At 47.6% G+C, this 12,465-nt stretch overlaps 1 protein-coding gene across 11 annotated transcripts in view; it reads left to right on the top strand.

Annotated features, from left to right (window-relative positions):
- The window catches only part of EHMT1 (euchromatic histone lysine methyltransferase 1), a 147,706-nt gene that overhangs the window by 113,224 nt on the left and 22,017 nt on the right, over window positions 1-12,465 (top strand). For all 11 annotated transcript variants that reach the window (XM_061603637.1, XM_061603626.1, XM_061603629.1 and 8 more), the window contains 4 exons: window positions 2,399-2,505; window positions 3,365-3,487; window positions 6,565-6,666; window positions 7,595-7,699. In XM_061603637.1, coding sequence (XP_061459621.1) covers window positions 2,399-2,505; window positions 3,365-3,487; window positions 6,565-6,666; window positions 7,595-7,699 — 437 coding nt within the window. The remainder of the gene's footprint in view (window positions 1-2,398; window positions 2,506-3,364; window positions 3,488-6,564; window positions 6,667-7,594; window positions 7,700-12,465) is intronic.

Genomic DNA, 12,465 nt, shown 5'->3' with positions numbered 1-12,465 from the left:
GTTGTGTGCTCTCACTTGGCCTCTGTGAGGCGTGTGGCTCGAGTGCCCTCCAAGCGATGCTCACAAGAGCATGAGAGTGTCTTGAGTGAGGTCTGCGCTGATTAGAGAGAGCTAAGGAACCCTGTCAAGCTCTTGTCAGCTGCAGAGTTCATTATGGGCAGGTCTCACAGCCTACTCTCAAGGTGCTGGCTCCTGGCTCTTCCCATGATGCACTGCAGGAAACTAGGATCCCCCTCTGACATGCACACCCCTTTGTAGCATCTGTGTCTTAACAGTGGCAGAATCATAAATGAGAAAAGGCTTAATGGCTATGATTCCCCCCCCCAATTTATTGCCAGTGGAATAGAACAGGAAAAACTCTCAGTGTGGCCATGTAGTAATTTGTGGCTGATGCATATCTGGTTTTCTATCTGTCAGCCAATGAAGTATAGTGGGTAGGATCAAGGACTGAGATTGGATTCATATCCTGTACGTATCCTATAAAGCAGACTGGGGCAGTTACCCTAACTTCCCTCACAGGGTTGTGTGATGATAAAAAGGGCAGGAGGTTTGTGTGCATGTGCAGCAAGGGTGGGAAACCTCTTTTTACTCAAGGGCCACATTGCCTCATGGGCAAGCTTCCAAGGGCCACATTGCCAGTGGGCCACATTGGGTGGAGCAATGGATGTGACTCTTAGCCCCTATATAGTATGCTGCATTCTGCTGTTAACCATAGTTTCTCAGCTTTGGCAAAACGGGTAGCCATAGTCAGCCAGCATGGTGTAGCGTTTAGGGTGTCAGACTAGGGACCCAGAAGGCCAGGGTTCAAGTCCCCACTCGGCCATTAAGCTTACTGGGTGACCTTGGGCCACTCACCAACTGTCTCTCAGCCTACCTTACCTCACAAGGTTGTTGTGAGGATAAAATGGGGACGGGGAAACATGTGCACGCTATCTTGAGCTCCCTAGAGAAAAGGTGGGATGCGAAATGTAGAAAATAAATACATAAAATATAGTTAATGGTAGGCTTCCTCTTTGGTTGTTCGCTTGCTTGCTTATGCACGCGTGCTTGTAGCTAAAAGGTTTTTACATATCTGCCTAGATGCGATTGTCTGAGTGTGATTTATTTCTTTAGTAGCAGGGCCTTTCTCACAGTAGTACAGTACAATGTACAACAAGGGTCCCTGTACAACATATGCAACCGATAATAATCATCTTTTCCCGGAAAGAAAGGGAGAATGGCCAGTTCCCGTCATAAAAATCCTATTTGTATTTCTCAGCAACAACAAAAAGAAAATAGATCAGTTAAAAGAGTTATTGTTCATTTGGCTACAGTCCACAAAGAAGATTGTTTTGAGAACCTTTCGCAAGGACGTAGGGTTAATTGGGACATGCTTGAAAAAGACTTGGTGGTCAAAACGGCTCTATAACTGGTTCTTCTGTAATGCTTGTTGATGGTGAAGGGCCGTGGCTCTGTGGTAGAACCTCTGCTTTGCATTCATAAATTCCCAGGTTCAGTCCCCAGCATCTCCAGGTTGGAAGCTCTGGAGAGCCACTGCCAGTCAGTGTAGACAGTACTGAGCTAGATGGCTTAATGGACTGACGCGGCATGAGTCAACTTTCTATGTTCTGATGATTTTATGTTTGTTCATCGAAGCTTATTACAAGCATTTTCACATATTTGTGGACCTTATTGTTGGCTGTGTGTGCCTCGCAATAGTGGCAGAATCCTGAGCAAGTAAAAAGGCTTTGCTGTCAGTATGACTGTCTGCCTATGAATATTTTTTATCCCTGCTCTGTGATGGGACTGGCCTCTTCTCTATGGAGGTTTCCTGATAATCCACTCAGGCCAGATAGCAAAGATGATCAAGGAATGAAGCCCAATCTCACTCCCAGTGTGCCCCATTCCAATCAGAGTCCATTTGGCTCCCCCCTGTAGGTTTTTCTTTGTCTGTCTTTCTCTCCCCCTCAGTAGTGTAGTGACAAATTCAGAAGTGCAGCATCCCTGCGTGATAGTCACACCACACCCCCTCACTTGTTTGCTCTCTGTCTTTCCTCCACACACCTTCTCACATCACAACAGACATTCCTAGAAACCAATCAGCATGAAAGGTGAGTGTGTTGGCTACTGAAAAGAGTCTTCTCATTGGCTGACTCGTCCCCTTTCACTCTGATATGGCGCTAATCAGCAGGAAAGGACAAGGAAGCACATTAGAAGATTCTTCTGATTGGCTAACACACTCCCCTTTCATGCTGATTGTCTCGTAGGACACTGGAGACATAGGGATCCGGCTGGGACCCTGCTCCCAAAAAAGTAAGAGGTCTAAGACCCCCTGAGACCTCGGACGTCTACACCCCTGCTCCCCCATTTTATTTTATTTTATTTTCTCGGCCATAAAATGCCAGTGTTTCTTTTTCAGTGGATGGGATTGATCCCAATTTCAAGATGGAGCACCAGAACAAGAGGACCCCTCTCCATGCAGCTGCAGAGTCAGGACACGTGGACATTTGCCACATGCTGATTCAGGTTTATCGCAATTTTTGTTTTTAATAGAAAAAGTGAGTCGTTGAGGGGGGTATTCCCTGTCACTGTTCTTGCTAATGCACACCCATGCCAACTCCCTCCAAAGAGGCTTCCTCCTGTCAGATCAACCAGGTTTTCTGTGTTTTTTAAAAAAGAAGAAAATCTTCCATTCAAATAGATGCTGAGTCTGTTCTAGGGCACAATAAACATATTGCAAAATCTTGCTAGGGATTTAGGGTTATATTCAGCTTGGAGTCATACTCAGACCCGCTGAAATTAATGAACCTAAATTAGTCATGTTTATTAGTTTCAATGGGTCTACTCGGGTTTGGACTAGCATTGTTGAATGACACCTTTTATTTATTAAAATACTTGGATACTGCAATTTCATAAAAAAAATGTCAAAGAGGTTTACAGCAATTATATACAGGGCTGGTTCTAAAGGGCAGCCAGGTGGGGCACTGGCCCGATGGCCCCTGGAGCTACAGGGGGCCCCTGGAGCTACAGGGGGCCCCTCAGCCACCCCTCTGCTCCCCTTCCACGATCCACACGCCCCCCACCTACCTGTCTGCTGTCTTCAACAAAGATGGTGGCGGCGGTGTCATCCCCTTAGGGAAACCGTGGCCACCATCTTCGTTAAGGGCAATGGTAAAAGACAGCAGATGGGTGGGGGGGGGCGCGTGTGCACAAGTGCCCACGAGTGCACACACACACCGGGGTCCAGGGCAAGCTGATGCCCAAGGGCCCCGGCATGCCTGGAGCTGGCCCTGATTATATATATTGTAATTTGTCATGAGCCTAGCAATGTGACTCTCTGCAGTAACTGTTGTCATTGCTCCTGTGTGTGTGTGTCTTGGCACAGGCTGGCGCTAATATAGACACCTGCTCTCAGGACCAGAGGACCCCCCTTATGGAAGCAGCGGAGAATAACCATCTTGAGACTGTGAAATACCTCATCAAGGCTGGAGCATTAGTTGATCCCAAGGTACTTGATGGCCTCTTGATTTTTTTTGTATCCAAAGAGACATTGGCCTTCTTTGCACATCAAATTATGGCTCAGCACAAATGCATGAGCAGTGCGGACTCCCGGGAGAGGAGACCCGTGGCCACTTTGCTCCTCTGGTCGTTTTGCTGCTGAGCTAAACCATAGCTTGGCTTAGCGGGTCATCCAAACCCGGGTTTATGGTTTCGCTCTCTCTGGACTAACCACGAGCCATAACCGAGGTGTATCGCGTGGTTTGTGTCTCATGGTTTGTCCCTCATGGTTTGTCCAGGAGAGCTAAACCACGTGCCCACTCTTGGATAGCAAGCGAAGTAAAACCATGATCTAGCATAGCAGCAGAACGACGGGGGGAGGAGCAAGGCGGACACAGTCTCCTTCCTGGGAGTCTGCACATACTCGCTGAGGCCCTGGTGTCCAACACAGTTGCCACTCACCACATGTGGTGAAATGGCTGTTGGCCTCTGGCAAATTGGTGCTTGTATCCACCTATTTTTTTCAAAATCATTTTTTTAAAAATAAAATTATTTTATACATGTACTAGTTTTTTAAAAAAAGTGTCTACCCAAGCCCTTAACAAGTTTGCAGTTCTATATACTGCAAAATGCATTTGAGCTGTGGGCACAGTCCACATCCGGCCTTTGTTTTTGACCGTTGCATTGTAGTCTGATTGGTTTTATGCCTGATTTCCCAGCAGTACTTATTAAAAAGATATGTCAGGCTTCTCACTAATTCTACCAATAAATAATTTAAAACGTCGTCGTGTATTTTTCTACCCTCAAAAGCACATTTTTTTTATTTTAATTTTTGTCATCTAGCAAAAATGTTAATGCATTCGCCACAATTTGGCAGGTAATGAAAAAACTGTTGGACATCGCTGTACTACGACATAAGTTAGCTTAGTGTGATTTGTGAACCTGGACATTAATGGCATGCTAATCATCTTTGAAGGGTGTCCTGCTTTAATAAGATGGAAAAAAGCAAGTTATTTGACTATACTTGCTAATGAGTTAAGAGAGCCAGAGGTATTAGATTGCAGACAAGGGCAGCATCCCACGCCCTGCAAGTGAAGGTGAGCTTCTGAAGGATGGAGCTTAAGCTGCCTGGAAAACAGAGGATCAGTGTGTAGTCATGTGCAAGGGCTGACGTGCAGAATGAGGTGGGTGTGAGTTGCTAGACTACTGAAGTGGTAGAATGAACTGTACCACTACAAGCAGCAGATGGGAGAGCAGATGTGTGATCTTGGATGTATAGAGTTGGAAGGGATCCTAGACGTTTTCTAGTCTAACCCTCTGCTCAGTGCAGGATCTCTAGTATAGAATGCATATTAATAGTATTCCCAACTCATGACTATTTTATTAAATATCTCCAGCAACTTACCTACCCCCCCAAAAAAACCCTCCCTGTAAGTAGAAAGCTAGTGCATCAAGGAGAAAGCTGGGCTAGAACTTACCTCCTTGATATACTAGTTTTCTACTTGCAGGGACCCCCCCCCCCAATTTAAACATAGATGAGCACTCAAAAAAGGTATCACCTACTTGCATCCTGAAGTGGTGTACAGTCCATTTTGCCATCTCAACTTTCTGCCATTTTATTTTGTTGTCTTCCTCCCCCTGATGCCCTGTATGCTTTTGTAGCAAAGGGATATCAAGGTATTTCAGCCACCAGCTCCAACTTCTTGCCATTTTTTCTAGTGTTAATATTTGGTCTGCAAAAATGTGTGACCTGTCAAGATGACCACTGCTGATTCATGGCCAACCAGGGTCTAAATGGGGGACTCAGTAGCTTAGTTTGTGTGCAGAAGGTCCCAGATTTAGTTCCTGACATCTACAGGTATTTATTTAATTTAATATAATTTATGTCCTGCTCTTCTTCCCGGAAGGAGCTCAGGGCAGCAAACAAAAGCACAAAAAACACTTTAAAACACATTAAAACATCTTTAAAACATCTTAAAAACAACTTTAAAAATATCTTAAAAAGCAATTCCAACACAGACTATACTTAAAAGGCTTGTTGAAGGTCTCTACTTAAAAAGGCTTGTTGAAAGAGGAAGGTCTTCAGTAGGCACCAATAAGATAACAGAGATGGCGCCTCTCTGATATTTAGGCAGGCCTGTGAATGTGCCCTGTCTGAAATCCTGGAAAGCCATTGCCAGTCTGCGTAGACAGAGATGTTCAGTAGCATCAACTTGTAGCAACGTGTGTTTTGTAAACATTATTCACCAGCGCCTCTGGCAATTCACCATTGTTCCTCTTCCATGCTCCCCCCCTTCCATACTAAGGTGAGCCGTAGCTCAGTGGTAGAGCATCTGCTTTGCATGCAGAAGGTCCCAGGCCCAATCCCCGGCATCTGCAGGTAGGACTGGGAGAGAACCTGGTCTGAAATCCTGGAGAGCCGCTACTACTGACTAATGATAGTACTGAGCTAGATGGACCAAAGGCAGCTTTCTATGTTCCTACTTCATGGCGGCAGGGTGTGTGTGCATTCAGCTTGGTGGCGGGTCATATTAATTCAGACCCTGGATCTACAGCGTGCTTTCTTCCAGCATTCAGAAATCCACATTAGGGCTGTGGAGTCGGTACGCCAAACCTTCGACTCCGACTCCTCTATTTTTCTGTTGTCCGACTCAAGCTCCGACTCCACCCAAAATTGCTTCCGACTCCACAGCCCTGGAAAGGGCTGTAAATGTCTTTTTAAATTGGAAGCTCTCGTAGGAGCATTTTTATCGCTGCCTGAATATGTGCTGATCTTGGCATCACAGCATTTGTCTTCATCTGGGTTCTGTGTCATACACTGACACGCAGAATGTTTTCCATCTTGAGTTATGGTGAAATGCTCAACCACAGCAGACTTCAGGGGAAGCTTCTTTGACATTTTGAATTTATATTTTAAAAAATCTGTCAATCAAAATTTATTTTGAAGTCGGAGTTGGTACATTTCTACCGACTCCGACTCCACCCAAAATTGCTTCCGACTCCACAGCCCTGATCCACATTGTAAGCTTAACTGATGGCTCATGTGAGATGGCTCACCTCTCCTCCTGCTTGTATGCTCTTGTTCAGGATGCGGAAGGTTCCACATGTTTGCACCTGGCAGCCAAGAAGGGTCATTACGATGTGGTGCAATATCTCCTGTCCAATGAGCAGATGGATGTCAACTGTCAGGTAAGCTGTTCTCCATGCAATCCATCCCATACCCTCAGCAAAACAAGCCACGGGCAGCAAGCACTTGCATGCTCAGGAAAAAAAAATCCCCCCTTCCAAATACTCCCATGGAGTGGGGTGGCTCTAGGGCAGGAGTGGGGAACTTTTTTCCAGCCTGAGGGCTGCATTCCCTTCCGGGCAACCTTCTGGGGGCCACATGCCAGGGGTGGGTGGGGCCAGAGGCACAAGTGGGTAGAGCAACAAATGCAGATTTTACCTTTTTGGGGAATAGGCTAATTTTTATACACACTCCATCCAGGCAAGCAAGAGCCATGATCAGAAGTCTAGGATACTCTCTAGCCAGGCCAAAAACTCTCAAGGAGGGTTCAAGTCAGGGCTGGTGAAGGCTGTAGCTTGAGGAGAGTCCCAAGGGGCAGATAAAGAGGTCTTGGGGGGCCACGTTTGGCTCCCAGGCCTGAGGTTCTCCTCCTCTGCTCTAGGGCCTAGAGCCATGCCAGGGACACAGAATGATAGGCATAGTAATGCCACATGCTGCTGCTGCTGCTGCAGGAGGAAGAGCAAAAGTTTTGAGAGCTGCAACCCATTAATAACATACAGTGGCCGCTGGTGGCTCCATGTCAGTGGGGCAGTAGAATCCGCCCCGGGTTTCGGTCCAAACTTCCATGGAAAGTTCCCTTGGAATTTCAGACTAAAACACGGAGCACATTCCACTGTCCCACTGACATGGAGCCACCCATTGCCACGTCTAGGAAACGTTTTGCGTAGCCCACATTCCCCACTCCACGACTGGTTCTAGTGCCATACAAGAGCACTGCGGCTCAGAGCGAGTAGCGAAACAACCAAGTTGCTGACCCGAGGTTCCCTGACCCTCGACTGTCACTAGATGGAGCCTGGGTTTGATCAAGCAGGGCTCTTCTTCCGTTCCCAGGACGACGGAGGCTGGACCCCAATGATATGGGCTACCGAGTACAAGCATGTCGAGCTGGTGAAGCTGCTGCTGGCCAAAGGGTCAGACATCAACATCCGGGACAACGTAAGTCCTTGACTCACTCCTCCTGCTTAGTGCTTGGCGGCAACTGAAACAGTTGGGCCCTGATCAGACTGCGCTCCCATCATCCCTGGCCGTTGGCCATGCTGGCTGGGGCAGATGGGAGTTGGGAGTCCAACAGTTTCTTTCTTGAAAAATAGATTTCTAAACAAGAACCAAAAACAATACAGTAGAATGCAGTAAAATCTTCATGTAAAATCCCCATCAGAGTGTCACAGGGTAACAGGGAAGAGCACGTAATGAAAGAGACAAAAATCGGCAAAGTAGAGGTCAGCATACGCTGGATGATCTGGCTGCAAGTAACGAATCAGCCCAGAAGGACAGGTGTACTGTTGGCAGGCAAAGTGAGCCGTCACCAGTATTAATGTAAGTAATGTGGAAATTCTGCCTCAAAAAAAAAATGTGTGTTTTGCGATTCCTCCCCCCTCCCCGACTTTCTACATTGCTGAGTCAGTTTCTCATCCAGAGCTGGTCCAACAGTCTCTGGAGGACACCAGGTTCCCAATCCCTGCTCTTAAGAGGCATGCCGCCTCTCTCAGGAGGGAATGCTTCCCCTAAATGGAGTCATTTGCCAATCTCTTGCATACAGGAGGAAATACTGTTTCTTAGAGCAGGGGCTGGAAACCATAGACCTCCAGATCTTGTTGTTGAACTACAGCTTCCATCATCGTTGGCCATGTGGGCTGCTGGGAGAGGGAATCTGCCAACATCTGGAGGGCCTCAGCTTCCCCACTGAGGGCTCTTTTTTAAGCCTCCTACCCCAATTTAATGCAGTAACAAACTGTTGATTTGGATGGCGCTGGTCAAAGAACTCAGTGGCCTGTTTTGCATCTAGCAACCTCTTTGTCTCCCATTTTATCCACTCTGTAGTTGTAACAGGATTGTTTTGTTGCGTGTTTTAATTCTGGCTGTTGGTATTTTCATGTTTTAGTGAGATTGTTGCATTGGGTATTTTGATTATGGGTGTTGACAATCTTGTAACTTGTTTTCATGCTTTTTGTAAACCAGTTCGAAGCTTATTTTGACATTAAGTGGCATATTCAGTATACCTTCCCTTGCTGGCAGTCACAGGTGATGAGACCACTGCTGCGCCCAGGACCTGCTTGTGGGCTTCCCATTGGGGCATCTGGTTGGTCATTGTGATAATAGGATGCTGGAGTGCACAGGCCTTTGCCCTGCCCAGCAGGCCTCTTCTTATAGATACTGAGCCGTAAAATCCTATCTCCCTGCCCATGGGGAGGGCTATAGCTCAATGGTAGAATGCATGTCTTGCATGCAAAAGGTCCCAGGTTCAAACTCTGGCATCTCCAGGTAGGGCTGAGATAGACTTCTGCCTGAAACTCTGGAGAGCTGCTTCTAGTCAGTGTAGACAATAATTGACCTAGATGGACCAGTGGCCTGACTTGGTGTAAGGTATATTCCTGAGTCTAAAGGGAAGGGCCATAGCTCAGTGGTAGAGCATCTCCTTTGCATGCAGCAGGCCCCAGGTTCAGTCCCTAACATCTCCAGGTAGGGCTGAGACAGACCCCTGCCTGACATCCTAGAGTGCCACTTCCAGTCAGTGCCAGCAATAATTGATCTAGATGGACTAGTGGTCTGACTCGGTATAAGGTAGCTTCCTGTGTCTCAACGGTAGCTGTAGCTCAGTGGTAGAGCATCTGCCTTGTATGCAGAAGGTCCCAAGTTCAATCCCCAGCATCTCTAGGTAGGTCTAGGAGAGACTCCTGCCTGTAATCTTGGAGAGCAGCTGCCACTCACTGTAGACAGTAGTGAGCTGGATAGACCATTGGTCTGATTCAGTATAAGGTAGCTTCCTGTGTCTCAAGGAAAGGGCTGTAGGTCAGTTGTAGAGCATCTGCCTTGCATGTAGAAGTTCTCAAGTTCAATCCCCAGCATCTCCGGGTAGGGCCGGCAGAGACTCCTGCCTGAAACTTTGTAGACAATAATGAGCTAGATGGACCAGTGGTTTGGCTCTCAGTATAATAAACCACCTTCCTGTGTTCCTCATCTCTGGGATTGTGTTTGCTGGAATAAAAGACAAGTCTTCAAACCTTGAGCCAGGGAGGATTGCCAGGAAGCAGCGGACCTGGGATTCCAGCCTGCCCCAGCTGGAGGGGCCCTCCTTCCTGCCTTTTTAAGTTTCATTTACCTGCTTGGTAATTTCTTTCGAGATCAGATATGCAGTTAAGCCTTACAGCAACCCTGTAAAATGAGATTAGGATGACATCCAGTGGCCCAGTTATCATGTCACAGTAAGCTTACCATCAATATCTGGGCTCCCGGAGAGGAGCAGCTTTGCTCCTCCCTGGTCTTTTTTATGATCTGATAAAGGCACATGTTTGTGGTTAAGCTCTCTCCTTACTAACAGTGAGCTGTCTTGCCATGACGTACCCACCAGGGCAGTGACTGGCGCAAAGCCCACAGTACTTCCATGTGCATATAACAACAAAACTACAGTTCAATGTTACAAGAACAGAGCTTGGGATCACAAGCTCCCTCCTTCATGCACTCAAGGAAACAGAAAGTTTCTGCTTTTGAACTAACCACAGTTCCCCTTTCTGTCTGACCTTAGGGAACTGTTGCTTGTTCAAACTGTGGTTAACATGAAACAATAAGTGATCTCAAACCACTGTTTGATCCTGGTTTGTTTTAAATAACCCCAGTTGGAACCAACCACAGTTCCCCAAGTTTGGATGTAATGAAGAACTGTAGTGAGCTCAAAAGTGGACACTTTTGATCACTTCCTCGCTAGGAGGAAGAGGAAAGGGGAGACAAGAAGAGCGCATGAGCCCAAGGCTCACCCAAGGAGGCTTGTTATTGCAACAGTGAACCATGCTTTTAATTGGTAAGAACTAGAGATTCCTCAGATTTTTTATGTTAACGTACAGAAATCCAGAAGAGAGATGCAATTCTGTTTACAGCTAGATGTTAGGCACTTAGTTATGAAGTTTTGTTCTCTGATGGTGGGAGGAGGGGGTTCTATGACAAAACACATTCCTGGTACAACTCTGCTTCCTGGAGAACGTGTATGTTGATCATCTCTACTTGGGGGAAAGTTTTGGGAATAGCTGCCATTACTCCCGTGAGAAACTATAGGGCAAGGGTGGGGAAATTCCAGCCCACAGGCCAGTCTTAGACTGCCAGAGGGTCAAATTTGGCCTGCAAGGCTGTTTTGTTAAAACCACACCCACCTGCCAATCAGCTGGTGTCACTCTGATAGGGGGTGGCATCAGATGATGGGTGGGGAGGCAGGGTCTGTGTTGGCTGCACGCCAGTTTCCCTGTTGGAACAGGTATGTGTAGCCAAAACAGCAGGATTTAACTTCCGCTCATCAGCTGAAACTGCCTAAATCTGATTTTCAGAGGTTCAGAGAGCAATGCAGGGCTGTTTGCAAAAGGGCTTTCATACAGCCGTGCACTGTGCTTTGAAACCCTGACAGTCAGGGCTTCAAAGCACAGCATCACCTAATGTCACTATGATGTCATGTGATTGATAGATGGGTGCCCGCACCCACCTGTCAGATTCGACACGCCAGGGATGGGTGGATAAAGATCTGGCGTACAGACCACAAAAGGTTCCCCACACCGGCTATGGGGGCTATTCCAGCAAACCTCCCTGTGCCCTCAGTGAATCCATGAGAGGGTATCACGTATGCAAGTTTTACCCATGTCCCTCCCTCTCTGACATGTCCTCTCCCCTGCAGCCATAGGTTTGCTGTTAATGAGAAATACAAGAGCTATTTCTCTCTCTTGCAGCCCAGTACACATAACGCTCATCCTCACGAGAGAGTCAACGTGGTGTCGTGGTTACAGTGTTGGACTAGGACCTGGGAGACCAGGGTTCAAAAGCCCCACTCGGCCATGAAACGTGCTGGGTGACCTTGGGCGAGTCACAGTCTCTCAGCCTAGGGCTGTTGTGAGGACAAAATGGACAGGGAGGAGAAGCTTGAAGTCCTTGGAGGAGACATGAGATATAAATGTAATAATGAATAAATGAATGAGGGCTCACGGTTGGCCCAGGATTCTCAATTTACAGGGAAGGGCCCACGTCCAGGGTAGGGAATTTTTTTTTTTTACCCGAGGGCCACATTCCCTTCTGGTCAGCCTTCCTAGGGCCACATGCCAGCGGAGGGCAGGGCTAGACACAAAATTGGGTGGAGCAATGAATGTGCACTTAACCTCTGTACAGTAGGGCCCCGCTTTACAGCGCTTCGCTTTACAGCGTTCCGGTAATACAGCGGTTGTGAATTGTAGAAAGGCCCCGCTTTACAGCGCTTGTTCCGCTTTTATGGCGTTTTTTTGCCGCCGGGCACCATTTTGGTCAATGTAAGTCAATGGGATCCGCTTTACAGCGGTTTTCACTTTACAGCGGGGGTCTGGAATGTAACCCGCTGTATGAGCGGGGCCCTACTGCACAGTAGGCTAGTTTCTTCACGCATCCCTCTCTCTCTGTCCTCTGTCCAAAGCAGAAGCATTAACGGAATTCAAGGACACATTTGAGCCAGGCAAAAACAGTCCAGGAGGGTGCTAAGTAGGGCCAGCGAGGGGTGTGGCCTATGGAGAGGGTGTGTGGCCTGGGGAGGGTTCTGGGGGCCAGACAGGGAAGTCTGGAGGGCCACATTCGGGACCTGGGCCTGAGGTTCCCCAGCCCATGCCGACGTGCATACATTTGTGTGCCCATAGGCTCCTCTTTGCTAAACACGCAAGTGCTGGGGTGGTGACGGCGGCGCGCAGGGGTGTCATTGTCAGGGG

Source organism: Rhineura floridana, chromosome 20, assembly GCF_030035675.1.
Source record: "Rhineura floridana isolate rRhiFlo1 chromosome 20, rRhiFlo1.hap2, whole genome shotgun sequence".
NCBI lineage: Eukaryota > Metazoa > Chordata > Lepidosauria > Squamata > Rhineuridae > Rhineura > Rhineura floridana.
Note: the sequence above shows the minus strand (reverse complement) of the source record. Positions and strands in the feature narration are given on the sequence as shown.